General features: G+C 40.0%; 1 protein-coding gene across 1 annotated transcript in view; it reads left to right on the top strand.

The window, feature by feature from the left end:
• LOC117385948 (phospholipid-transporting ATPase ABCA1-like) overlaps positions 1-27,712 on the top strand; it is a 260,381-nt gene that overhangs the window by 199,957 nt on the left and 32,712 nt on the right. Inside the window, exons 39-43 of the mRNA XM_055229034.1 lie at positions 2,456-2,600; positions 14,386-14,509; positions 17,449-17,578; positions 19,268-19,388; positions 26,367-26,429. Of these exons, the coding sequence (XP_055085009.1) occupies positions 2,456-2,600; positions 14,386-14,509; positions 17,449-17,578; positions 19,268-19,388; positions 26,367-26,429 (583 nt within the window). The remainder of the gene's footprint in view (positions 1-2,455; positions 2,601-14,385; positions 14,510-17,448; positions 17,579-19,267; positions 19,389-26,366; positions 26,430-27,712) is intronic.

The raw sequence follows: 27,712 nt of genomic DNA, 5'->3' as shown, positions 1-27,712 counted from the left end.
GGAACAGGTCTGACTTACTGCCGGCAATGCGAACACAGCTCCTGCTCCGGTCATACAGGGACCGGACAGCCCTTAGCAAAGAGCCCCGGACCCCATACTCCCAGAGCACCCCCCAAAGGACACCACGAGGGACACGGTCGAATGCCTTCTCCAGATCCACAAAACACATGTGGACTGGTTGGGCATACTCCCATGAGCCCTCGAGGACCCGATGGAGAGTGTAGAGCTGGTCCAGTGTTCCACGACCAGGACGAAAACCACACTGCTCCTCCTGAATCCGAGGTTCGACTATCGGTCGGATTCTCCTCTCCAGCACCCTGGAATAGACCTTACCGGGAAGGCTGAGGAGTGTGATTCCCCTGTAATTGGAACACACCCTCCGGTCCCCCCCTTTACACAGAGGGACCACCACCCCGGTCTGCCATTCCACAGGCACTGTCCCCGACCGCCACGCGATGCTGCAGAGACGTGTCAGCCAAGACAGTCCCACAACATCCAGAGACTTGAGGTACTCAGGACGGATCTCATCCACCCCCGGAGCCTTGCCACCGAGGAGCTTGCCAACCACCTCAGTGACTTCAGCCAGGGTGATGGACGAGTCCGCCTCTGGGTCCCCAGTTTCTGCTTCCTCCTCGGAAGACATGACAGTGGGATTGAGGAGATCCTCAAAGTATTCCTTCCACCGCCCGACAACATCCCCAGTCGAGGTCAGCAGCTCTCCACCCGCACTGTAAACAGTGTTGGTGAAGCACTGCTTTCCCCTCCTGAGGCGTCGGACGGTTTGCCAGAATCTCTTTGAGGCCGTCCGATAGTCCTCCTCCATGGCCTCCCCGAACTCCTCCCAACCCCGAGTTTTTGCCTCTGTGACTGCCCGAGCCGCGGCACGCTTGGCCTGCCGGTACTCATCAGCTGCCTCAGGAGTCCCACGAGCCAACAAGGCTCGATAGGACTCCTTCTTCAGCTTGACGGCATCCCTTACTTCCGGTGTCCACCACCGGGTTCGGGGATTGCCGCCGCGACAAGCACCACAGACCTTACGACCACAGCTACGAGCAGCCGCATCAACAATAGAGGTGGAGAACATGGCCCACTCGGAGTCCATGTCTCCAACCTCCCCCGGGATCAGGGAGAAGCTCTCCCGGAGGTGGGAGTTGAAGACCCCCCTGACAGAGGGCTCCACCAGACGTTCCCAGCAGACCCTCACAATACGCTTGGGCCTGCCAGGTCTGTCCGGCTTCCTCCTCCGCCAGCGGATCCAACTCACCACCAGGTGGTGATCAGTTGACAGCTCAGCCCCTCTCTTCACCCGAGTGTCCAAGACACGCGGTCGGAGGTCAGATGACACGACAACAAAGTCGATCATCGACCTCCGACCTAGAGTGTCCTGGTGCCATGTGCACCGATGGACACCCTTGTGCTCGAACATGGTGTTTGTTATGGACAAGCTGTGACTAGCACAGAAGTCCAATAACAAAACACCGCTCGGGTTCAGATCGGGGAGGCCATTCCTCCCAATCACGCCCCTCCAAGTGTCACTGTCGTTACCCACATGGGCGTTGAAGTCCCCCAGGAGAACAACGGAGTCCCCGGTTGGTGCACTGTCTAGTACCCCTCCCAGGGACTCCAAGAAGGCCGGGTACTCTGCACTGCTGTTTGGCCCGTAGGCCGACACAACAGTGAGAGACCTGTCCCCGACCCGAAGGCGCAGGGACGCGACCCTCTTGTTCACCGGAGTGAACCCCAACACGCAGCGGCTGAGCTGTGGGGCAATGAGCAAGCCCACACCAGCTCGCCGCCGCTCCCCGCGGGCAACGCCAGAGAAATGGAGAGTCCAACCCCTCTCAAGAAGATGGGTTCCAGAGCCCAAGCTGTGCGTGGAGGTGAGGCCGACTATATCTAGCCGGTAACACTCAACCTCCCGCACAAGCTCAGGCTCCTTCCCCCCCAGCGAGGTGACATTCCATGTCCCCAGAGCTAGTCTCCATGTCCGGAGATCCGGTCGTCGAGGTCCCCGCCTTCGACTGCTACCCGGATCTCTCCGCACCCGCCCCTCATGGCTCCTCCCGCAGGTGGTGGGTCCACGGGAGGACGGCCCCACGTCGTTTCTTCGGGCTGGGCCCGACCGGGCCCCGTGGGGAAAGGCCCGGCCACCAGGCGCTCGCTGCCGAGCACCCACCCCAGGCCTGGCTCCAGGGTGGGGCCCCGGTAACGCCAGTCCGGGCGACGTAACTGGCCTTGATCTTTTACTCTCCATGATGGGCTTCTGAACCGCTCTTAGTCAGACCCGTCTCCCAGGACCTGTTTGCCATGGGTGACCCTACCAGGGGCATGAAGCCCCCGACAACATAGCTCCCAGGATCATTCGGGTGCTCAAACCCCTCCACCACGTTAAGGTGGCGGTTCGGGGAGGGGACAACTTTTTCCCAATTATTTTAATCATTATTTATTTTTTTAGATGGGCAATCACTCCGATGATGTACCCCGCCTCCTTCGTCTTCAGTGTCCCGAGCACAGCCTACGTGGTCCTGACCTGCATCAACCTCTTCATCGGGATCAACGGCAGCGTGGCCACTTTCATCATGGAGCTTTTAAACGATGACGTGAGTGACAGACAGACGCATATTTCACATTTCATAGCCATTTTTCCTATACATATTAGACCTTTTAAAATGCTGTGTCAATCAAAATGTTCAAAATCCCAAAATGGAGATGACTGGAGGGAAAAGTGAAGCAGACCATAATAGATTTTCAGTGATTAACTGACAGCAGATCAAAATGCTAATGGTTTTTAAGTCTAACATAAGCTATAAGTTTTAATTTTTATGGTAAAGAATTTCACTTAGTTGCTTTTTTTATTACAAATGATGGAAAAACTACTATTTTCTAGCCTCAACATTGCATTTGAGCTTTAGAAAAAGTATAATTTGTGGTAAAGTGTGCAGACAACATTTCAGTGTTTGTCCAGTAAAACCTAAAAAAATAGGTTATTCCTTCATTAAAACTGATATCATAATTTCCTATTAAACCTGCCATCCATAAGTTTTTTTTTAAACCTTTTCCCACTTCCCTCGTCAAATTGGCAGTAAGCTCCTACCTCCTAAAGCCAAAACCGGATGTGCGTCACCGTCTCCCATGACGAGGACTGTCCTAACTCACTTGTCGAATAGTGAGTTAGGTAGGAATTGGGAAAAAGAACCTGTATGCTTCCTTTCATAGCTCCTTTAGCATAGGAAGCTCAGGAGTGTCCTAACCAGCGGTGAGGGTCTATGAAGCATCCCACAATACAGTGCTTTTATTTCCCCCAGGGTTTCTGAACACGGGGGATCTCTGCACTCATCCCACCTCAGCACGAGCATCAGGTTAAGGTGGTTGGACTCACCAAACACAGCTGAAGCTCCTTCCCCTATCTGCCTAGGACTTTTATGGTTGACCCTGTGACATAGCTCCATAGGGCCTAGGACTTCGGAGCTATGATCTTAGTTATTCCGAATGATCCCTGAGCTCTTGGGTCTTGTTCTGTGAGGCCAAAGCTTACGCACCATCAGACTACAGCAATGTAGATATCTAGTGGTGATATGTAAGAATGCAACATGGTCAGATCAGCCTGTCTAATTATGGATGGTAGCATTAAACAAACTAATAATGCCAGATACAGTTGTAAATATCTGTAGACAGGGCTTTGATATCACTTACATGAAACTGAGAGGTTATTATTTGCCAAAACCATATTGATTTTTCATATTTTGTGATATTCAGTTTTTCCATTGAAATTGCATTGTTTTTCTCTTGTGTCCTGTTGCTTCCAACTTTTAAAAGGTCCATATAGAGACTTAAAAATTATATATAAAACTATATATAATGTATATATAAATCCCATATGACCGCAAACTGCTAATAACTGTTTTGTAAGAGTGGGTGGATTATGTGCCCACCTGCTATAACTTTCAATATATTTCCTTTATCCTCCTAAGGATTTTTCAAACAATGTGAATTTTCCCATTCGCTTTAATGTTTAATCACTTTTTGGAGACTTGGGTCTTGGGAGAACTTTCCCTCATCCATCTTTCAGCGAGTGTTCATTTTAAACTGCACGCCGCTTTAGGTCTCGTGGGAATCAAAAGACAAAGACACCAAGAAAGAGCTAAATAAGAAATGGAGAGGCGACTGGAGAGGGAGGCTGGGACAGGGCTGTTGACTGTCACTCAGCGGGTTTTTGATTAGGATTTAAATCGTGTTATGTTTTAAAAATGGGGGGAAATGGCTGTGACAGAATGTGGAAAGTTTTGGAATAAAAACAATCCCTTTCAACAAATAGAGCTTATATTTGACCCACTACCAGGTTTGTAGGAACCACCACTGCAAACTAGAGGCGGGGTTTTGTTTTTACGCCAAATGTCCTTCCTTTTACAATAAATCACATGCAAATCCAGAATGATATCGCTCTGTATTTTTTTATATAGATTGATATGAGTCTGGTCCCCACGTCCTCCACTGCATTTCAAGCCGGGTTCAACGTAATCATCCAATCAGATCATTTTTTTTCAGTGACACATGTGAAACAAAGAAGCTTGAGTTTAGTGCTACGCTCTACAGAAATCCACAATGTTTTTCAGCCTCCTGTGATATTTTTTCCACTTTATTATTTCCAATACGGACGAACCATGTGTGCCCCTGATTGGCTAATCCACCTGTCAATCACGCTCATTTGACCAGACTCACATCTTCATAAAGAGTTGAAAAAGTGTGTATTCTGGATCCCAGGCAAATAAGTCACATATAAAACCTAGAAATCATATCCTCTTTAAATACAAAAAACTAAATACTTCATAAAAACATTGGGTAACATTCATTTGTCTCTACCATACTTTTACTATTTAAAAAGAAGAATTTAAAAGTTACATTTTATAGAACTGTTATTAAGTCTTCTTGAGTATTTCTACCTCAGCACAGATCAGCGATTGCACTTGGGTGAAGTCGACAGCGTATCAATTTGAAACAAGCTGCTGGTACATTTGAAGCACCGTAGCTGAGTGTCCCTGCTTTGTGAAGGGACATTCCACTTCACTCCTCACGTCTGCCTCTGCCCTGACTCCGACACACGCAGTTTCCTCCGCTGCCACAAGGGGCACCGACCAAATGTCCCCATCATTGCACCATAGCGCCGTGTGCAATGGGTCAGGATGTTGAGTCACCAGTACTGCAAAAAACTGACAAAGAAACAAAGCACACACTTTCAAAAGGTTTCGTCACATTCAGCTCTAGTGTGTAGTGTTTGGTAGAGTTCTCAAAATCCAGATAGTGACCCGAATACAGAAATTTAATCAGGTTACAATAGAAAATAAAAGTAAAAGGGACAATATTGGATCTATTTTGTAGAACAGTATTGAACTAGTATAACACCACATGATAAAATGAAAAAAAAAGTGTGTTGAAAATATTGAAAAAATTACTTTTAATGGCATTTTTAATAATCAAATATCAAAACTGGAGTTTAAATTTGGAATGTTATGATAAAAACAATATTAGTAGTTCTTGACAAAAACAAACTCTATTTTCAGGCTGGTGACAGCACATTGGTTAGTGGCTGTTTCTGATCAAAGGATAAAACAATTACTATTTAGGATGGAGGCTATGCACATTTGTAATTTAAAGAGGGGGTTTATGCAAAATATATTTTTTGATCTTTCTATAATGTTATAGCGTTCTTTCCTCATCAAAACCATGCCTGAAGAGGTTTTAGATGTCATCCATGCATCTGTAATCTGTAATTTAGCAATTTCTCTGGGGCCCTAGTCAAACCCTCCTTACGGTTAGCTGTGAGATTCTGTGAAATGCTCAGCCCACTAGCCCACGTCACCCATGCTCCCACACGAGAAATCTCCATAAATATGTACAAACATGATACAAAACTGTACACAACAACTTGATGCGATGTGCAGTAGTTTTATGAAGGGGGGATGACTTAACGCAGAGGGCAGAGAGAGGGAGGGGAGACTCAGAGCATCAAAAACATATGTGAAACTTATAAAACACATTCATATGTTGTTTTCTGATCTAAATACAACTGATCTAAATATGTTATGTTTTAGCAATTAATACCCCGTGTAAGTAAAATACTCCCTTTTTAGCGACACAGTGGCTTAGTGGCTAACACTCATGCTTCACAGCAAGAATGTTCCGGGTCTGGGTGGATTTCCTCTGGGGACACCGGTTTCCCCCATCAACCCAAAAGCATGCACTATAGGTAAAATCCTGTCCTGAGCAGGTCTAGCAACAACATCTCAGAGATGCTCCTGTCAGGTTGCTCCATTGAAGGATGGGTCAAATGCAGAGGACAGTTTTCCCTGTGGGGACAATAAAGTGTACCTAACCTAACCTAAAGTTTGGATCCACTGTCAGATTACATACATTATTAGATGATATCTTTACTCACTGCCAGAAGGGACACATTATCATGAAAGCAGCGATTTTGATCCTATCACCGATTTGTGTATTTCCAGTTAATGAAATGCAATTTGGCAACCACATTTGGAGCACTTGTGCACACATTATTAGGAGAGGCTCTTGTACCAAGGTGTAATCTGCAAATACATCACACAAATATTGGCTTGTTTATATTGGATTTAGAAATATTGCCAGTTATTTATTCTTGAGTTTATGTGGGAGCTCCTGTCCCAATCCTTCTTTTTCCTAATACAGAAAACTGCAAGCTCAGCATCTTTCCTTCACTGCATTGAAAGCTACTCTGTCCATTCTGTGAGGTTATGTACCCACCGTATTGATTTTCATATTAGTCAGTCATCACACAATTACTTCTACTCAAGCTCTTACACCAGTTATTTTTGTCCTGTCCTGTCTACAGGTTTAAGATGGATAAAAATGTAGAACCATTGCCATAGCAATGAACAACTGCTATGCTAACGAAAATATATATATATATATATATATTATATTGCCTGAATGGGAAAAAGCATGTTGCATATTACATAATGGTGTGTCCTTGGGAAAGACACTTAACAGATACTGGGGCCAAGGTGTGTTTACAATGGTGCGATGGTGAACTTACCGTTTATTTACTCTCACTGTGATCATTTTATTGCATTATTTCAGAGGACGTGGACACAGAGTTTGTATATGGTCTGGAATGTAACTCTTAGTCACTTATTTTAATTAGTTTGTTTTAATTGCGTAAGAAAATGTACTTTAATGCATAGTTTAGTCATTCATCTGGCTTTATTATTATTGATTTTATTCTATTTTTGTTTTAGTCAGCCAAAATACGACCTTGACAAAACTATATTTTCGATGACAAAATGAACACTGACCATATAAATCCGTTATATTTATTTTCTCTACAAGAATGTGTTTTATTGATTAACTTGCTACATATTGCTGCTGGGGGAAAGCTTTGGAGGGAGATAGAGAGTTCATTTCAGGCTGTGTCTGTCCTGGATAATGCCCTAATCTGAGCAGATCCCTGGGCTGATATCAAACTCAGTGGGTCAGCATCAATCAGAGCCTCGTGCCAAATGGTAAAACTCCAGATACTCGACGAATATATCGACTAACTTTCCCTGCTCTGTCATGGAGAGGTGACGATGTCCCTGTGTGACCTGTTTAAACAAGAACATTATAGCTATTCAGTGCGTAATATAAGGAGTGAATGCTAACTGTCTGACCAGCAAAGAAAATGAGCAGAGATGGCTAAACTTCTGTCGTTTTTTGGAAGTAGTGTTCTGTTCTTGTCCTGGTTTAGTCCTTGTATAGTCTAGGTTTGCATGCAACTATAAGGATGTGGAGGAAAGATGACAGAAGCCAGTGATTGATAAGTGTCCAGATTAAACTAAACAACAAGCAACATCATTTTTAACACATTTCAACCACTTTACTCACAATTTATCTGTGGCTGCTTATTGGCGATCCCTATGAATGACAGTAATGGATATGAGAATGTCCAGGTAACTCAGGATTGAACCCAGAACATTCAACGACAGTGCCAGCCTCTCAGCTACCTTCAAGAATTAGAAGAACGGACACACTGGCTTGTTCTTTATCATGGATTTTACTATTCCACCACAAAACCAAACCAATCTATCATTACGAAAGAAAAACTACCTCGTCTTTCTCGGAGTAATAAATCGGCACAGTGCATTGTCTCAAACTGAGTAAAAGTGGTGCGCTGCAGACTTTGTGCCCTACTTTCATCTGAAACCCAGCCCCAGGGAGCGTTTCCCCTCAGGACAGACCCTCTCCCTGTCGACTACATCAATCCCACTGCCTCGGAGCCAAGTCTAGGTCAATACGCCTCCACGTGCCACTCACACAGAACCACAGGCTGTGTAGATCCGCTGGTCTGCTACTGGAAAAGATACCGAGGACATTTGGGGAAGTAAATGTGCTCTTCTTGGGTACATTTTTAAAGAAAGACATAGCTTGTACTTTTTGCGATGTATGCTCTGACATACTGTACAATGCTCCTCCTATAGAGTCGGTTTTGCTGTAGTTGGCAAAGCACAGCAGTTGTTGTAGTACTGTTGGCAGAATATTACAAATAGCAGTAGTCTAGTGGTGAGTAGGTTGTACGCTCACCTCACAGCAAGAAGGTCCCAGGTTCGACTCCTAGGCCTTTCTGTGTGTGCATGTTTATTCCTGTGTCTGGGTGGATTTTAGTAGAGCTATTCTAGGGCTGAAATCATCCAAATGATTCTAGTGAAGGTGTATGGAGTTTAAAACACAGTGGAGCACTTCCTGTATCACCCCATGACATCACAAGGTGGAACATGGTGTTTTCTGTTTGAGAACTCAGCCTAAATATGCAGAGTTTGTGTGTTAAACATGTGTGAATGAAACAAAACACAACTGAAGGTATGTTTGTGATGAAGAAACAACACTATCATATAGATCAGAAAATAGTGTAATATGAGCCCTTTAACTGTAGTTCAGGAAACCGCATACAGCATATTTGTAGTGATTTTTTAGACAGTGAACACACTGAAGAAGAGTTACATTTTCAATATAAATGCCCAGACAAGGATTTTGTACCATTCTAGAAAATTAGAAACACTGGAATCGGCAGCAGTAACAGTCGTACTAGATGTAAGTGTAATCCCTCATGTTCTGGCCACAGTAAAAGTCAGTTTCAGTAAAGGTTCATAATAATTTAGTTATAGATGCATCATAATTCACTTGTTACTATTTTATGCTCAAGGCAGCCATTAAAAAATAAATTAAAAAAATCACTATGCACTCTAGCTTCAGGTTACTTTTATTTTGAAGGCCCATGAAGTGGTCACAATGCATTATGGGTAACAGCAGTAGAATTCAGCCAGATAAAAAAAAAAAAAAAAAAAAAATACGTGTTAGAATTAGATTGCTATTTGAAGTCCAAAACTGCTCATCTTGTGTTTAGAATCTTATTTACACCTTCGAAAGCAATGGCTGTAAGTTTAATGTGTATTTGGTGACTTAAATAAGTTTTATAAGCTCTGTTGTAGAGATTGTTTTAGCACATGTTATTATCATGCATTAGACCGAGCCCCTGATCTTGTTAGCTCTGGTGCACTATGTATTAGCACAGTAATACCTATATTCATGCGTATTAACGACCTAATTAGTAATGAAAAGATTGCAAAATGTAGTGTAATTCGATAAAGCAGCAGTTTATAGAGTTAGCTGTTTTCTAATGCATTTATTCTGCATTACAAAGCTAGTGAACATTTATTTTGATTTGTTTTTCTAGTTTCACTCGAGCTTTTCACACCACAATTGTAAAGAATTGTAAGCTGTCTTGAAAACTGTATTAAAGGTTTCCTGGCTCGTGAAAGTCAAGTTTGGCTTACTGTTGATCTGCGTTCACATACACAATGTATCCAGCATGTAGTGATAACAGTACACCTCAGTTCTCCAATGGGATTTGTGACAAAAGAAAGATGAATGTTAACAAAATAAGTTGCATCATGTATTCACTCATGTTCATTATGAAGTCTTACAAATATGGAGTTTTACTGAGGCTAATTAAGATGTAGTTATTATAAAGTGCAAATGAAATATGTTTGTACCACTAGCGATATGGGTATTTTTACTAATAGAACTTCAACTTTATCACTAAGAAAGAGCAGTGTATCTCAGACTTGAAATGTGTATTCTGTGTCCTTTTTTTGTCCTGGTTTCTGAAAAACGAATGTCCCTGTAAATGAAACCGCTCTGCATATCTAACATGGCTGTTGGACAATACCAGTGTCTGTTCTCTCATTGTGATTTGAAGCATTATGAATGAAGCTCCGCGCTGGGAATAAGCACTGCTAGCGATATGGGTCAGATAAGCACCGCTTGCAGCATACCACCTTCGGATGCGTTTCAAAATGATTTATGGGTGTGTAGTGCAAACATAAGAGGGGAAATTGTCCAGCTTTTCATCATGGTTCATGGCTAAGAGCTCCTCAGATCTCCATGATGTACACCCACTCCACAAAAGGCCTTATTTCATGTATTGATCGCAAATGAGGTCTGAGACTCTGAGTGTGCTAACGCTGCAGGCACCGGCTTCATACAGCCAAGGTCAACCCTATTGTGTTTCACTCTATTCCAATGTGCATTATTGAATTTCAAATACAAAGTTATTCACTAAAATGACATGGTGCAGATTTGATCAGTTTCCTGGCTATTGCTGAAGGACTTTTTTTCATAATCTTTTACCAAAAAAAAAAAAAAAGATTAAATAAATGTAAAAGGTTTTGCGATTAACTTACATAACTTACATATACACATAAAAAAAAAAAAATCCTGTCTATAACGTTCTGTAATGTCTCCATGAAGATGATATTGATTTGCCTGGAATGCTCTACAATATGGCATTAATCTTACCTCTATGGGGAAAAGCAGATGATGCCTCCAGGCCAAGTTACAGGTAAAATCTGTGATAAATGGACATAGCTAACCTGCTAGCCGCCACCCATTCTCACTCCCAAATAGGTATAGTTCTGTATCGACTCTGGCTGCCAACAGATTCATTATTTTGGTCTTAAAATGTTCATATTAACCAGTTTGATTGACAGCATTGCTAAGCGGAAGGAGCGTTACCTTCAACAGCCTCGCTCCGGATTGGCTCTTTATTGCTATGATACTCGTGGATGGAATTCCATATATTGAACTACTCCAAATTCACCGGCATAACCTCTAGCCTCGACGAGCTTCATTTGACTGGAGCCGAACGCTATGAATGACATCAAACTCCTTTAGTCCACTTCTTTATACAGTCGATGCGGACATAGGAATGTATGTTTTGTTTTGCTTTTTTGATAATGACAATGACCAACACCAGAAAAGTTACATAACGAATCTTTTTATTTTATTTTCCATTCAATCTTTGTTTAAAAGACAGTAAGACTCTTGACTTTGAGTGTTATTCATGCTTAACTCTGCATTGCCATTACAGTTTTATTACTACCTTTATTCTTAGAAAAAAAACAAAAAAAAAAACATGTGTGAATGCAGATAGCGGTGATGAATTATTGTCGAACACATTTGCGGACATCTGAAGGTTTTCTCTGACATCTTGATCAATGAAGCCTTTTCATCCATCACCCCAGAGAACAGGAAGTCACTGGCCACCTCCTACTGATGTGCAAAAACCTCTTTTCAGATCCATGTTTGATCTTAAAGTGCATATGAAAGATTTTTTTTTATATTTTTTCTAATTGGTTTGGTGGCATAGTATCTGTGGTAAGTACATATACATAGTTAATATCATTTAAGTGGCAGCTTGTGGGAAAAAGGAAAAGATAAGTACAAAAACACAGGAAGTATGAATTGTAAAACGGAGTATTTCTACCTACCGTATTTTCTGGACTATAAGTCTCTCTGAAGTATAAGTTGCACCAGCCACAAAATGCATAATAATGAAGAAAAAAAACATTTAAGTCACACTGGACTATAAGTCACATTTTTGACTGACATTTATTTTACAAAATCCCAGACCAAGAACAAACATGTTATCTTTAAAGACAAGTTATAATAATAATAAAATAGAGAACAACAGGCTGAAAGACAATAACGAAGATGTGAAATTACATATTTTAATAATTTCACATATAAGTCGCATCTGAGTTTAACTTGCACCCCCGGACAAACTGAAAAAGTGTGACTTATAGTCCATAAAATATGTTATGTCATCAGCACTGAAATTTCCATACAGAATGCAATTTACAAGCAAGGAGCCCATTTATTTTACAGTTTAAAACTTCATTAAACAATATAAAGGTGTTATGTGTTTGTATTAGTCTAATTATAGCTATTTTGCACTGTTATTTAGACATTATTTTGGCCCTGCTTAACATTGCTAGGTACCAGGCCCGTCAACAGAAATTTGGGGGTCCGGGGCAAGAAGCCTCACATGGGCCCCCCTCTAATATAAATGAATAGGAAGAAGGTCCAATTCTGGGCCCCTAAAATCTCCCTAAAATAACAGACGCCTTTGTCCCCCCGTCGACTCCCCTGCTCCCCCGGTACACTAGGTGAAAATTAGGTCGTTAGGTTTCTGTGTCCAACCAGAAAGTACATTTTTGAAGGCAAGATTCTTACTAAACTTTTAAATAAATGTATGTTTTTGTGAAATGAGTAGTCTAACCTGTCATATGCATGTTAGCCATTACTACCACAACAATTTTCCAGATTGCAATGCCCTCCTCTACCTGATTTTTTATTTTTTTTTCTTATCTTTTTCAGTGCCAGCGTTTAGTGACAATTATTTGACAAAAAACATCTGATGACAGACAGTAGCATCTGGCTCCTGCTCCGCTCAGCAAATCACACAGCACAATTACACTCAAGCGTGAATAATATCGGTGACAATAATAGGTTTCATTGCAATTTCGAACATTTTTGACAACACGCGCCGGATATTTACTAATCTCACCCCAAAAATATGATTGTGAATTGGTATTCCTTTTCATGGATGCTTTGAAGAGTGCTGCAATGAGCCGTCATGCATAAAACATAAACTGGCTTTTGAACCAAGTCTAGTAATATTTAAAATCTTCTCTTCACTTCAACCAACTGTACTTCTTCCAACCTGCACCAGTCTCTTGCATTGTCGCTAATTAAAATCACTTTTGTTTTGCCTCGGGGAGAAAGAAGTGAGACGGCATGAACAATCTGCTAGTACGAATGTAGCCAAGTATATCCTGTCGAGATAAGGATAGCCTTTTTGTGGTTGTGGTATTCAAAAAAACACAATGCTAGAGACGATTCTTGCTCTGGGTGTAGTTTTCTCTCCTCCTGAGGTGCTCCTTGAAATCCTAAAAATGAACATGTGCTTAGCTGGAAGTCTTCAGAGTGTATTTGAAAAAAATCAAGGAATGCATCACACAGTACTACAAGAAGTACTGGGCCTACCTGGGTGTCACAATGTTATCAAATCAGACAGAAAAGCAAAAAGTTATGCTATGTTTTGTTAGCAATAGCATACTCCATAAATCGACTTATTTCATGGTTTTATTGTTTTCAGAAAAAGTGTGGTACTGTCAAATAACCTGAAGTACAAAACTGCTACGAATTGCATTTGCATCGCATTCACGTTTGTAGACCAGCCATACTTAGTTTAGTATTCATGTTGAGTCATTTGCTGCGCTACTGGGCTAAAAACCTTATATTGGTTCATGTACAAAACTCACCTTAATTCTCTTGGTCACAATGAAAATACTGCTATTTTCTGTTCTTTCTACAAACTTTAAATTAGCTAATTTTTAACTACTCTCAGCGTAGACGAAGCTCTCGGGCTGGTACGTGGCCCCAGCATCAGCAGTGAAAGTATCCTTTTACGGCACTGTCTGCGTATCGCTATGCTGTTTTGCAGGAACAATCTCTGTATTTGCTATCGTTTTTGTAGTTTCCTCAGCTTCGGGTGCTCAATGTCAGAAGTTTGTACGTATTGACGAGCGGAAGCATGATGTGCGTAAACTTTATCGTCGCTGCTCATTATTGTTCCTCTGTTGACCTGTGTTGATGCTCCTGTAGCTCCATTCTTTTTGGTGTCACCTCTGGGTGTGTCTTGCTAGACCTGTGTCACACCCAAAAGCAGCTTGGGCCGTTTGTGATGGAAACGCTCCCTGGCTGGATGCGTCCGCCCCCAAATGAGGCTGTTGTCTCTTCTGAAAGTCCATACAGGGGAACATTTCAGGCAAAGTATCAACATCTGAATGGAGACGAGCAAGTGGCAGACTGTACACCAGAAAACTTACGTAACAGGACCTTTAATATCCTTCTCAAACCTGTCGCTCCTCTGGCTTGGTCCACCCTGAACCCAGATGCAACATATTAAGCATCTGATGATTCATTCTCAGTCACATTGTTTGTGTAATTGCTCTGTGTGTTGTGTCTCTTCTACAGAATATCACCCGCGTCAATGACATCATGAAGCAGGTGCTCCTCATATTCCCACACTTCTGTCTGGGCAGAGGGCTAATCGACATGGCCAAGAACCAAGCCATTGCTACAGCCTACATTGAATTGGGTGAGATTCCTATTATTTTACAAAACTTTTTCTCAAATTGGTAAGAAAAGTTTTTAATCTTGTTTTCGTGGTTAAGTGAAATGACACTTAAGTGTAAAAGTGATGCTGTTTTAGTTGAATCGAATAATGTTTATATAAAATTGCGTAGAAAGTGCTCTTTTAGATAACATTGCCAAATATTCATAAGAAAATAGCTATTCAAACCAGTCCTTAATGCTCAAAAGTCCTTAAAATTGAGTCTAGAAAAGAAAACCCATGATTATGTTGTAATGTTTTAATGAGGTTAGATCATTCATTACTTAATAAACTGCAATAGAAAAAGTATTTAATCCAATCAAATCAGTGAAAACATTTTATAGAGCCCATTTAAAGCAGCCAATGTTCACCAAAGTGCTGAACGACAGCAAAACCAAACCTGCCAAACCTTGTCAAAGCCTGATCTTGTCACTAGCTAAGCCGGGCTGGGCCTGATTAGTATTTGGATGGGAGACAGCTGGGAATTCCAGGTGCCACAGCGGGGCGCCAGTGACAAAAAATGTTGTCGTGTCCTTAGGCAAAGCACTTCACCCACATTGCCTAGTATGAAAGTGGTGTGTGCACAAGTGTAGATGGTGAAGGGAAGGGTCGTTGGCGCAGATTGGCAGCCTTACTTACATCAGTTTGCCCCAGGACAGCTATGGATGCAACAGTAGCTAACCGCTGAGTATGAAGTGAATGAATAATGGATAAATAAATTGTATATTTTTGACTTTACTATCTTTCATATGTGGAAAAAACATTCACAGGAAATATAACTTGTGTCATCCACTCAGACATGTAAATTGGTGCCATTTTTCATAAGTAGCAACAGCTGCTACTAGAGCGTAGACCTGTTTGCTCATACAAGTGCTCCTTTAACATCTGATTTCCAACTGACACAGAGAGGAATATTTGACCAATCGTCCCCATTCCATAGCACTTGTCTTCCCCTGGGTTATATTTAGCCCTGGTTAAAGACACTGGAGGTTGAGTAGTCCAATCGAGAGGTGAAGAAGAGGAGCATGAGGTCTTATCAGAAGAGATGAAGCAGGAAATAGTGGTGTGAGGAATCATTTGCGGAAGCGACGGCGCCCAAGAGAAAAGCAATCACAAGTTAAAATGGCCGACGTGAAGAGGAGGCTATTTACTCCAGAATGAGACTCAAAGCGCATCCGTTTTTCCTGTCCCGTGAATGTGGGTCTGTCATACTCTTTACTTATGCCTTCATTAGCCAAAACAGACCTTCCACTGCAAGTATAGGATGCAAGACAGTTCCTCTCATGACACAGGTGACGTCTTGTTTATTCCATCGCAGACTAAGTGCCGTTCACAGCAGCTTTCCAAAACACATCAAAAAGCTGACAAAAATTTGAGATGCTCACTTTTATACTTTGCTCTCATGAAAAGAACAGACATCTTGTGAATCTTTTTTTGTTTGGATTCTAAATCAACATCTGAGAACCGTAGATATGGACTTAATTTTGCATTTTAGTGTCTATAAAAAAGCATCCATCTGTTTACTAAAGAATAGTAACAGTCAGAAGCCAAACAAATAACATCATGGTTGTTATAGAGGAACAGTTATGCAAATTTAAGAATAATTACAATGTTTTTTCTGTCAAGTTGACTAGCAGAAAGTGAAGTGATTGTATCAATATTTATCATTGTTGTAATTTGCATATCTTATTTCCTTTTGGCTTTTTTTTTTGTGTGTAATATGCCCTCCAATTGGGATTAGCATGATTCATGATTTTTAATCTTTCTACATTATTAAAGATTTGGGACCAACAAAGAAGCATACTGGACTGGACTGTGAACCTTTCTGGCTGGATTGGTGCAATTAACATTTACTGATTAGCATTAGCAGCCGAGGTGTCTTGATTTGTGTTACTTAATTCAATTCAATTCATCTTTATTTCGGACTCGTAGTCCATTCAAAAAACAGACAGTAACAATACAAAACAATAAACATCTATGTTTTAAAAAGACAACCATACCAATGTCTCCACATTCTGGATTGGTAGCGAATTGCACTGCATCTTATGCTTGTGAGTGACAATATAATTTCATTTTCTGACTTGTACAGTCTGCAGATAAACCTGTACATTAAAGTTCTCAGTACAGCTTGCAATGTATTCACTCGTGCAGTGACAAACATTTCAGTCGCACTGGTTCATCATTGCCTCCTCAAGAGCACCCGCAACGCGTCATTATAAGCCACCTGCAGCCTCTGTAGACTGGCTTTTTTGTACTGAGTCCAGAGGTGAGCAGTGTTATTGTCGTACAAAATACATATGTAGAATCCATTATATTTCAGAATTTTTAGGTCTATATCACATAAAATTGACTCTTGAGCTTTAAGCCATATTGTTACCTTCTCAAAAACATACCTGGAGTTGTGTTTTGTTTCATTTACACATGTTTGAGTAATAATTTATTATTAGTCTGTCTACATCTCTAATGCTCAAAATGCTCTGTTCCACCTTGTGATGTCATGACGCAGTGGTCTTCAATTTAACAGCTCCCTTTTATCTTTGGTTCAGTAGAAATAGGCAATTCCAGGGCTAAAATCATCCAAATGATTCTAGTGAAGGTGCATGGAGTTTAAAAACACAGTGGAGCATTTACTGTATTACAACATGACATCACAAGGTGGAACAGAATGTTGTTGTTTTTTTTGAGAAAAACTCTCAAATGCCAAAATATTGGCATAAATAATGTTTTCAATTTGTGAATGAAGCCAAACACGACTCCAGGTATGTTTTTGGTGAGAAAAGAACATTATAACACACATAAACTATCTGAAGTCTTTGTTCACTCTTTATTAAGTGTAGTTATTCTAAAATGTTACCAAAATATATATATAACACTGAAGTATACCTTACCCTTATAATCTTAACCTCTGTGTTTATGTATTTTAGGAGAAGACCGGTTCAAAAACCCACTGGGCTGGGACATGGTGGGCAAAAACCTGTGCGCTATGTCTATCCAGGGAATCGTCATGTTTGCCATCACAATCCTCATCCAGTATAAGTTCTTCTGCAAACCGAGGTGTCAGAATCTACTCAAATTTGCACAAAACACTCCTCTGTAAAATCCACACTTTCATCTCACTTTAGTCACATCCTCCTTTGATGCAGCATTATTCACTGCCTCCTTTGATTTGTATTTGTTTATTCTCTCTCCCATCTGTTTTTTCAGCACTGGGTAGAGATATCCCTTTCCATTTGTCACCATTTAAATTGGTAATATACTGTAGAGACATTTCATATAAAACATCTGCTTGTGTTTGCCAAATGATATCCCAGTTTGGTCGTTTTTGTTGTTTACTCACTGCAGGTTGCTATGACTACTAATGCCCAAAACTCGTACTACTATTTATGAAAATTGCCAAGATGCCTGGCCCTGACTTTAAACTTTAACCATTATAATTTGCAATGTGGTGTGTGGTTAATTCAAATGAAAGGGTGGGGCTGACATTTTGACTTTAAAGGGGACGTATTACGGGAAGCTTTTATGATGTTTTAACTATGTTCCCTCATCATTGACTTAGTCTGGGTTATATTTTTGATTGATTCATGCACATTTGTCCTATATTGACCTGCATTTGAGGCGTGAGTGCTCAGAAACCTGTTGTTTTCACCTACCCCCTATCTCCATCCACGTCTCCGTACTTACTTGCAATTACTGAAAAAGTTCAGTCTCCAGGTGATACCTTTAGGGTTCAAAAATGTCACATAGCCATTTTTCTGCAATAAAAAAAGAAGTAATTGAAAAACTACTGCCGTGAAAGGCCGTTTTGAACAGGAACTCATTATTAAAGGTCCTATAATACACAATATGAACTCTTGTGTGCTTTAAGTCGTGTTATAATGTTGTTACCTCCTCAAAAACATACCTGAAGTTATGATTTGTTTCATTCACACATGTTTGAGTAATCTTTTATTATTAGTCTGTCTACATCTATTAAGCTCAAAATGCTCTGTTCCACCTTGTGATGTCATGAAGTGGTAGTTTTCAAGTTAGCATCTACCTTTTAACTTTTGTCCAGTAGAAATTAGCAATTCTAAAATGATTCAAATGATAATGACGACGATGTATGGAGTTTAAAAACACACTTACAGGACCACTCCCTGTATTACCACATGACACCACAAGGTGGAACAGAGCTTTTTGAGTTTAATAGATATAGACCAGGGTTGTCAAACTCATTGTCACAGAGGGCCACATCAATAAAATAGTCGCTCTCAAAGGGCCAGATGTAACTGTAAGATGTCACTAAATGTAACCAAATGTAATCTAAAATAAATGCAACTACTTTTTAATCTTGTTAATTAACAGTTTCTACATTTATTACTTATTCAAATTACAAATATTGTATATGGATTTGCATAGACATGAAAAAATGGCTGTGTAACTGTGTATCTAATGATAAACTACATTTTAAGACAGTCACACCTTTTAATTTACTTTGTCGTGGGCCACATAAAATGACATGGCGGGCCGCATTTGGCCCACAGGCCTTGAGTTTGACACATGTGGTAAATACAGACTAATAATAAGCGATTACTCAAACATGTGTGAATGAAACAAAACACAACTCCAGGTATGTTTTGATAAGAAAACAACATTATCAACAAATCAGAATTATCAGAAAATGAACGAATGAAATAATGATCTACATATTTTCTAGTTTCATGCTTAATACCCCCCAAAAGCATAATATGTCTTCTTTAACAGGCTTGTGAAGTGGAAATCTATATCAGACGAGGAAGAGGATATCGATGTTGCAAAAGAAAGAGAAAGAGTTCACAGTGGGAAAGCACAAAATGACCTGTTGAGGATCTGCGATTTGACCAAGGTAATGTGGCCTTTCTCGACGATCTCACATTACATTGTGCTGTACTGTTTGCCTATTTTACCGTATTGAACACTTTTGTCAGTTATTTTTGCATTCAGGTCACAACTTCCTCCTAGAAAAGTTTAGTTGTTGCTGTGAAGGATACTGTATGTAAGCTTCAGTTATCGCGGAGACTCAAGGCCACTGTCTGAAAGTCTGAAACAGTTGCGTTACAGTTATTGTACTGCAGTGGAAAAGATGCTGCAAAAACAAGGACAATATTTAAGGCTGCAACTATTAATCTGAATTATTGCTAATCCACTAATAAAATAAAACTTGGCTATTTTAATCCTTGACAAGTTAGACTAGCCAACTACTAAAATAATCTTTAATTTCCACCATTCCAAGTGCACTATTTGAACTTTTCTGGCAGGGTTTACTTGTTACGCAATACAGTATATATGCGTATATGTGCATACCATCTATCACATGGAGACAAGCACATGACGCCACCATAGCTCAGATCTGTAGCGATGTTTTTTAACGTATTTTCTGTTCAATATAACCATCTGTAATTGAATTAATGCAAAATTGTTAGCTTTAATGTTATATTTTGAAACATTCTGGGCAATGTCTACGGCACAAGCAGGTTTAATACTGTCCTTCAGAAAAGTTGTATAGGGTGCCTTGTTGTGTGTTTTTGTATACATTTATCGGTTGGGACTAATTGCCCAGAAAACTCCAGGTTGCTAATGACAGATCACCCAAATGAAACGAGTCTGCATTGTTGTTGCATGGGTGCTCCCGGCTGCTCTGGCCCTCCCCTCTTTGCGGTAGGTGATTCGGTCGGGCTGCACCGCTGACTCTGAGATGAATGCCGGGTCTGCAGGCAGATGTTGCGGCTCTGCGGGAAGTGTCACCGCAGCCGCCCGTGTTAGCGCCATCTGCTGCCCTCCCCCAGCACTCGCGCTCTTAACACTCCATCTCTCACTTGTTGCTCACTAACTCTGGGTAATTACTGCAAGACTGCTGGGTTAAAAATGCATTAGCGGAATTTACATTAGAGAAGATAATACAGTGTGATCTTTGTTAGATGATACCGTACAAAATAATACAAAAGTAACTACACCTTAAATGGCCTTACTAAAACAAAGACTTGATTTATAATGAACAGTAGCTCTTAATAGTTTAAGATTATTAGGTTAGGAGTTAGGGAGTAAATGAAGTACTAACCCTGAATCTTTTTAATCAACTACTTCTTCGTTACGAATTAAGTGGCTGTTAAAAGTGTAGTTGTAATGTCTTACTTTTTAATCAGTAATTATGTAAACCATTTAATCACTTATATAAACCATTTAATCACTTTCATAGACAAAACCTATATTTTTAAGCTAAAATCAAAACAACAACAAAAATCTTGATTGCCCCTCATGCTCTGTCAAAATTTTCAAGTGGAAGTGCTGATTACAGTTTAGACAAACGGGGTAGCATACTAAATTCATTTAAATGTGTAATTTGCAACTTTCTGCCACCCTCTTGTCTCCATGGAGATAGTATGATAGTATTACTTTGCTGCCCTGGAATGTTCCACAGTACAGCATTGAACTTCTATATCCATGGAGAGAAGCAGATGTTGCTACCTGGCCAAGTTACAGGTCAGATCTTTGGTAAGGTGAACCCACTCACTGTTTTCAAGGTATTTTTTGGCAGCAGGAATGTCTGATTGAATAAATGCCTAGGTTTAATGACATACTGTGGATTATTCTAGGTGAAGTAAGATATATCACATATAAGACAAGCAGCTGGTGAAGTCTCGACCAAAAACTTTCATTCAGCAGCTTTATTTTGTCTTCAGGATATATGATGTAGAAAGACATTCCAGTGAAATAGTCGGCTCTTGCTTAAATACAAGCCTGGTACAGTGCATAGCAGCACAATAGGCTCTGCTCAGCGCTCACTCACGGCAGACTGTATATCTCTGTAATGAGACACAGCGGCCCATCATGGCTCTGCAGCAGAAGGGATCTTTCCTACAGTGCCCTCATTGACTCCCTCCACAGCTGTGCCCCATCCAGTCCACGGGCACACACAACAAATTGATCAATGGCTAGAGCAGCTCCGGTGGCCACAGTCTGGTCGTAAATCTGCGCTCACGCCTCTGAAGCGATCGACAGCGCATCAATCACCTGTCACATCTGAGCTCCTCCCACTCCTCCGCCGACAGGAGCGCACCTGCCAGTCTCCTCCACTTAGCTGCAGTGTTAGCGCCGCGCTGTAATCAATAGAGAAGTTTGACTGGCTAAGAGCATCCTTCAGACCCTACTGTCAGCTTTTCTGATCTTGCTCAGCTGGGTTTGATGTTTGAACTGAAAGCGTGTGGGTTGTTGGTTGGTAGCGGGTTAATATCAAAAGTTTTGAAATGAATTTGACAGAAATTTCAGTGAAACTCAGAATTTAGCCAGAGAACAAATATTTACTTGTTGGTTCCAATAGAAGTTTCAGAGTTAATAGAAACTCCTCTGTAAACAACAAACTACCATATCATTTTATTGGAAAAAGAGTAACCTTGTTTTTTACAGCTCTACAAACAGGGATAGAAATAAAAGGCATGGGATTCTAGCTTTCGTTTATCAGTTCGTATTTCAGTCTTCTCGCAGATGTTCTCAGACGTTCCTGGAGTTGTTTACAATGTGCACTCCGAATGAAATCCTACTTTTGAAACATATATTACAAATTTTTAAAAAAACTACAATTCCATGTTTTTTCCAAAATTGGGCATCTTTAATCTGAATCCAAAATGTCTGTAAAACTTGGGACAGTTTTGCTTTTTTAGGATCACTACAGAATAGCGAGCGACAAGGAACACAAATGACCTTAATTACACCATTATAAAAAACAAAACAAAAAAACTGGGAACTTTTTATTTTCACATATTTAGCCAGTCCCAATCACCAGATGAAAGGTGGCTCAATCTATATTTTAGGGTTGCCAATCTTGATGTTTCTCAGTTGTCTGCTCTGATCAAATGCGGGCTTTGCTTTTCATGACAGATGCTGCACCCTCACTAGTCAGAGGGGAGTTACACTTTAATTGCCTCCCTCTATGCATGTATATGGAGCTTTGATGTAGCGTTAGCACGGTAAGCTATCACTAAAAAGTGCTATGCATTATACAAGTTGATAAGTACTGAGCAGAGCTGTCAGGAGGAGCGGAAAGAGTGATGCATCTCGGCTTTTATCTCAGCCTTCTATTGTGTCAACTCATCGCCAAAAATGTTTCGTTATTGCTTGTAAAACTTCGAGTGGCACTTCTAAATTCATGCTGTTGGATCATGTGGATACTCAAGACTGTAGCTAACTGAAAGTATCTTGGTAATGGTACAGTGCAGAGAGGTTACAGACCGGTAATTACAAAGTACTGTGGTAGTTACTTACTGTGGTCATAGGTACTTTCTGTCATAATTACTAGTTACATACTGTGGTAATTACTAGGTACTGACTGTTGTAATTTGTAGCTAATTACAGTGGTAGTTCCTGTGGGAGCTACCTGGTACTTACTGTGGTAAATATTAGCTATGTACTGTGGTAATTAATAGTTTCATAATGTGATAATTACTAGGTACTTACTGTGGTAATTAACAGGTACATACTGTGGTAATTCATTGGTTGTTCCTTCGGTAATTATAAGGTACTTACTGTGGTAATTCTTAGCTACAAACTGTGGTAATTACAAGGTACATCCTGTAGCAAGTACTTGGTACCTTCTGTGGTAATTACTAGGTACTCACTGTGGTAAATACTATGTACATCCTGTGGAAATTACTAGGTATATACTGTAGTAATAATAAGGTACTTACTGTGGTAATTAGCTGGTACATATTGTGGTAATTAGTAGGTACTTACTGTGGTCATTATTACAAACTGTGGTAAGTAAAAAGTACTTCCTGTAGCAAATACTAGGTACCTTCTGTGGTACTTCCAACAGTAAATACTACAGTAATTCTGAGGTATTGTGGTAATTCAGATGGTCTTACTACTGTAATAGGAACTTAAACCAGTAATTTCCTGTATGAATGAAGCATGTGGGAAATATGTCTGCAAATATCTACAAACTCATTGTGGGTTATCTAAAGTGTTGCAATAGTTCTAATGTGCAATACATAGTACACATTATTTTAAATCGTTTTAACGTCTGAAGTCCATTAGTGAGCTAGTTAGTGTTAGTTTGGATACTTGCAACTTGTTGGCATATTAGTATATGGTGCTACTTTTCCACAACATTATTTTCTGCAATGTTCCTGTTTCTGTCAGGAAAAAAGTACAACTTGTGAAGTTTTCAAATTTTAAAAAGCAAGTGTCTAACTCATAGCGTACAGTTCTGTCCTTGGAATTTGAATGTGAAACGTCTCAACTGTCACAATCTGCCATGGCAACAAAGGCCTTGGCTTGTCTCATGGCTCAACAACAGAGTGCTGCCTCCAAACTGTCATCAAACTCAAGCATTGATATATTTTTAAGTCACTGCTGTTCACTTTTTCGGAACATTTTCTTGGACTATAGAGTTTCTAAGGATGCAGAGAGGAGTGCTAATGTTTATGGATGAGGATGGTCAGCGGGGGAGGATGCAGACGAAGTATAGGGAAGACTGCAAGGAGGGATGGGGTCTGTATTACATACACCTTGCTACTCGTCTAATGGAGAAAGTGTGGGAGAAGTTGCATCTTGCTCTACGGGGGGTTTAGTGGGCTACAACTGCACTTTCTTAGTAGTAAAGCCAAAATTATATTAGATTTTAAAGAGCAGGAATGGCAATAGAAAGAAAGAGAGGGGGGAAAAGTTAAGGCTAGTAAAGCGTTTTATCAGAAAAAAGCCTTATCAATTCGTCCCAGAGCGATGAAAGTGTGGGACTGTTACCATAGCAATTCAAAATATTCTACATTCTATCTCTTGAATGTCTTGTCGAATGTCCTCAAAATGGCGCACCAGGAAGCAGAAACCCATGAATATGTAATGGCATTCATGACACTGACACATGAGACTGAAATTTCTAAAACTAATTCACTATTTCTGAAAAAAATCGCTTTTTTATTGAGCCTTATCATTGCCCCACTTTTTTTATTATTCCATAGAAATCCTTTTTTTTTTTTTTTTTTTTTTTTTTTTTACCTTAGTTTATTTGTAGACATTATACTTACCAGTTTTGACCTACCCTCAGCTTATTTTTTAAGATTTTAAAAACAGATTTGGTGCTATAGCTATAGAACATACACACAACATTAGATTCAAGGTTACACTAAAGTACATAGGAAGATGTTTAGTTACACAACATTTAACCCTGAACTTGATCATCATTTACAGTGTCAATTATGTTGCTATGTTTTATATTATCAATTCATATGATTTTAAATACACTCTAGTCCTCGAAGCCCAGAGGGGAGAATTTAATCTAGCCGTTTCTTAGCTTTTTAAATTAAGAAAAAAAAAAGTCCACCTTGACCATATGTTCTGCCTGGCTTAAATATTTAATAACCACAGTACATCTTTTTAAGCAGCAATAACAACTTCCCTAGACATATTTTGAAAGCACACCTGGACAGAAGACCAAGGTTACTTTGTACCATATTGCAATTAAAATGGTTTTGAAATGCCAGTGCAGTAAATCAGCAAAACCCTGTGTAAACAATTGAAAGGAGGGTTGAGAGTAATAGAAACTGATTGTACTTGCTGTGTAATTGGTCTAATAGTTGCAACAATGGTATTAAGTCCAAGTAATAGTATTGTAGTATCTGTAGTAGCGCAGTATTGGCTGTAGTAGGAGTAGCAATAGTAGTAGACAGTAATAATACTTCCTGATTATCTCTGCTGCTAACAATCACCATCTTCTCCAGTAAATTTCAAATAAATTAGCACTTTTTATTAGTCACTGATAATTGTACTTCTGAAGGTTACCACGGCTACAGACATGTTCAAAGTCATGGATAGATTCCCTCTGGATGTCACCACATATAACGTCACCTGTCCATCTGCCTTCCCTGTGGAAATACCTGTGTTTTTTTTTCACCTTCTCCCATCTGGTGCCCTCTAAATGCTGCAAATGATCCCTTCTTGTTAAAATCTCCCCTCCGCTGTTCCCACCTGCGTGTCACCCCCACAGCTTTGGTCTATCGCTCCATATTTTCACATGCCATCTTCCTCTGCGCTAAATCTTTCTTTCTCTCTCTTTCTCTCTCTCGCTATCTGTCTGTCTGCCTGTCTCTCTTGCTCCTTTTCTCTTTTTCATTTTAATCAAATTTTTTTATTTTCGCATTGTGTCTCTGTGTCCTTTCTGTTTCTCACCTGTTCTATTTGAGGCACAAGTGGCAAAACTGTTGTCGTGTCCTTTGGCAAGACATTTTATCCATGTATATAATGTGTGTGTATGCATGAGTGTATGGTGCTGGTTGCAGGGGCAGATGGTGCAGATTAGCTGCCTCGCTTCTATCAGTTTGGACCAGGGCAGCTGTGGCTAGCAGTAGCTTATCACTAGCAAGTATAAAATGAATGAATAATGCAGCGACTTTGAACATGTGGAAAAGCTATACTAATAGACCATTATTATTATTATTATTATTATTAGTAGTAGTAGTAGTAGTAGTAGTAGTAGTAGTAGTAGTAGTAGTAGTAGTAGTAGTAGTAGTAGTATCATCATTATTATTATTTATTTTTTTATTATTATATATTTTGTTATTTTTATTTTTTATTATTATTATTTCTATTGTTGGTATTATTATTATTATATATTTTATTATTATTATTTCTCTTTTTTTGCTCCTTTCTGACTGCACATTTTGTCTCTCATTTTGTGTGCAGTGTGTGTCTCTCTCTCCCTCTATTTTTCTCCCTATTTGTCCTGTCTCTCTATCTCCTCCTCTTTTCCCTCCTCCTTCACCCTCACTTATTTCGGTCTCCTTCCTCTCTCTCCTCTTGTTCACTGATTCTTTTTCTTCTCTGTTCTCACCAGGTGTACTCTGGGAAGAGCACCCCCGCTGTGGACAGGCTCTGTGTGGGCGTACCTGCTGCTGAGGTGAGCCACATCGCTCCACAGTCTATTCAAACTCCCCAAACCCTTTGTGTTATTTGTCATTGTCGGGTTTCAAATGTTTCTGAAAATATTTACAAAAATATTTAGTGTCATTTTGTTAAAAAAAAACAAAAAACATTGTTATTCAGATGGTACCCAAAACTCTTTCAAAAGCATTTTTAGTTTGCTTGTTAGTTTGATAGCAACAATCCAGAAGTCTGTTAGAATGAACCCTGGTGACTTTGAGGACTGACAATACCCTTTGAAATGGATTGTATTGATTGAGTTTGCCAGATATTTCAAATCATATTAGTAGAAGAACAAATTATTTTTTATATGAAATTACCTTTGAGACCAACACCCACATGAGTCTCAAATTCACACGTTTAACACACAAACCTGCACATTTAGGATGAGTTCTTCTCTCAAACATAATCATTCTGTTCCACCTTGTGATGTCATGTGGTAACTGTGTTTTTAATCTCCATACACCTTCACTAGAATCATTTGGATACTTTCAGCCATGAAATTGCCAATCTCTGTTGAACTAAAGGTAAAAGGTAGCTGTTAACTTGAAAACTACCACTTCATGACATCACAAGGTGGAACAGAGCATTTTGAGCTTTGGAGATATAGACAGACTAATCATAAAGGGTTGCTCAAACTTGTGTGAATGAAAGAAAACTCAACTCCAGGTATGTTTTTGAGGAGGTAACAACATTCAAACATGGTTTAAAGCGCACAAGAGTCAATTTTGCGTAATATAGGACCTTTAATTATTATTATTGTACCAGCTCCAAGTCTAGAGGGTCGTTTTCCAGTACAAGTTACTATGAAAATAATACATTATGGTATTTATAATGGTTTTATAACGCATTATGGTTTTATAAATGGATATAATAGTATGATATTATATGCTATAGCAATGGATTAGTTTACAGTGGTTGGGCTATAACACACATTGTACTTGTGCTTAAGGTATAAGGGGTACAGTAAAATTAAATAAAAAGTATATGTAACAGAAAAGCGTTCACACATAGGACAATGGACTAAACTTGTAACTGAACCAGGAGTAGATCAGGACTAAACCGAGTCTACATCAGGACAAAACCGGGCTCAAACCACAAAGAACCTTATTCAAGCCAACGACCTCTGTGTCTCAATCCATATAGAAGTTCATATCGCAAACCCTTTTCCATCTTCACCATTGCATCTTCCTTTATGTTAGCCCGGCTATTCTTTGCTGTAATATTCCTACCGAGCCCTCGGCAACAACGTGATCTATA

The sequence above is a fragment of the Periophthalmus magnuspinnatus genome, chromosome 18, assembly GCF_009829125.3.
Source record: "Periophthalmus magnuspinnatus isolate fPerMag1 chromosome 18, fPerMag1.2.pri, whole genome shotgun sequence".
Taxonomy (NCBI): Eukaryota; Metazoa; Chordata; class Actinopteri; order Gobiiformes; family Gobiidae; genus Periophthalmus; species Periophthalmus magnuspinnatus.
Note: the sequence above shows the minus strand (reverse complement) of the source record. Positions and strands in the feature narration are given on the sequence as shown.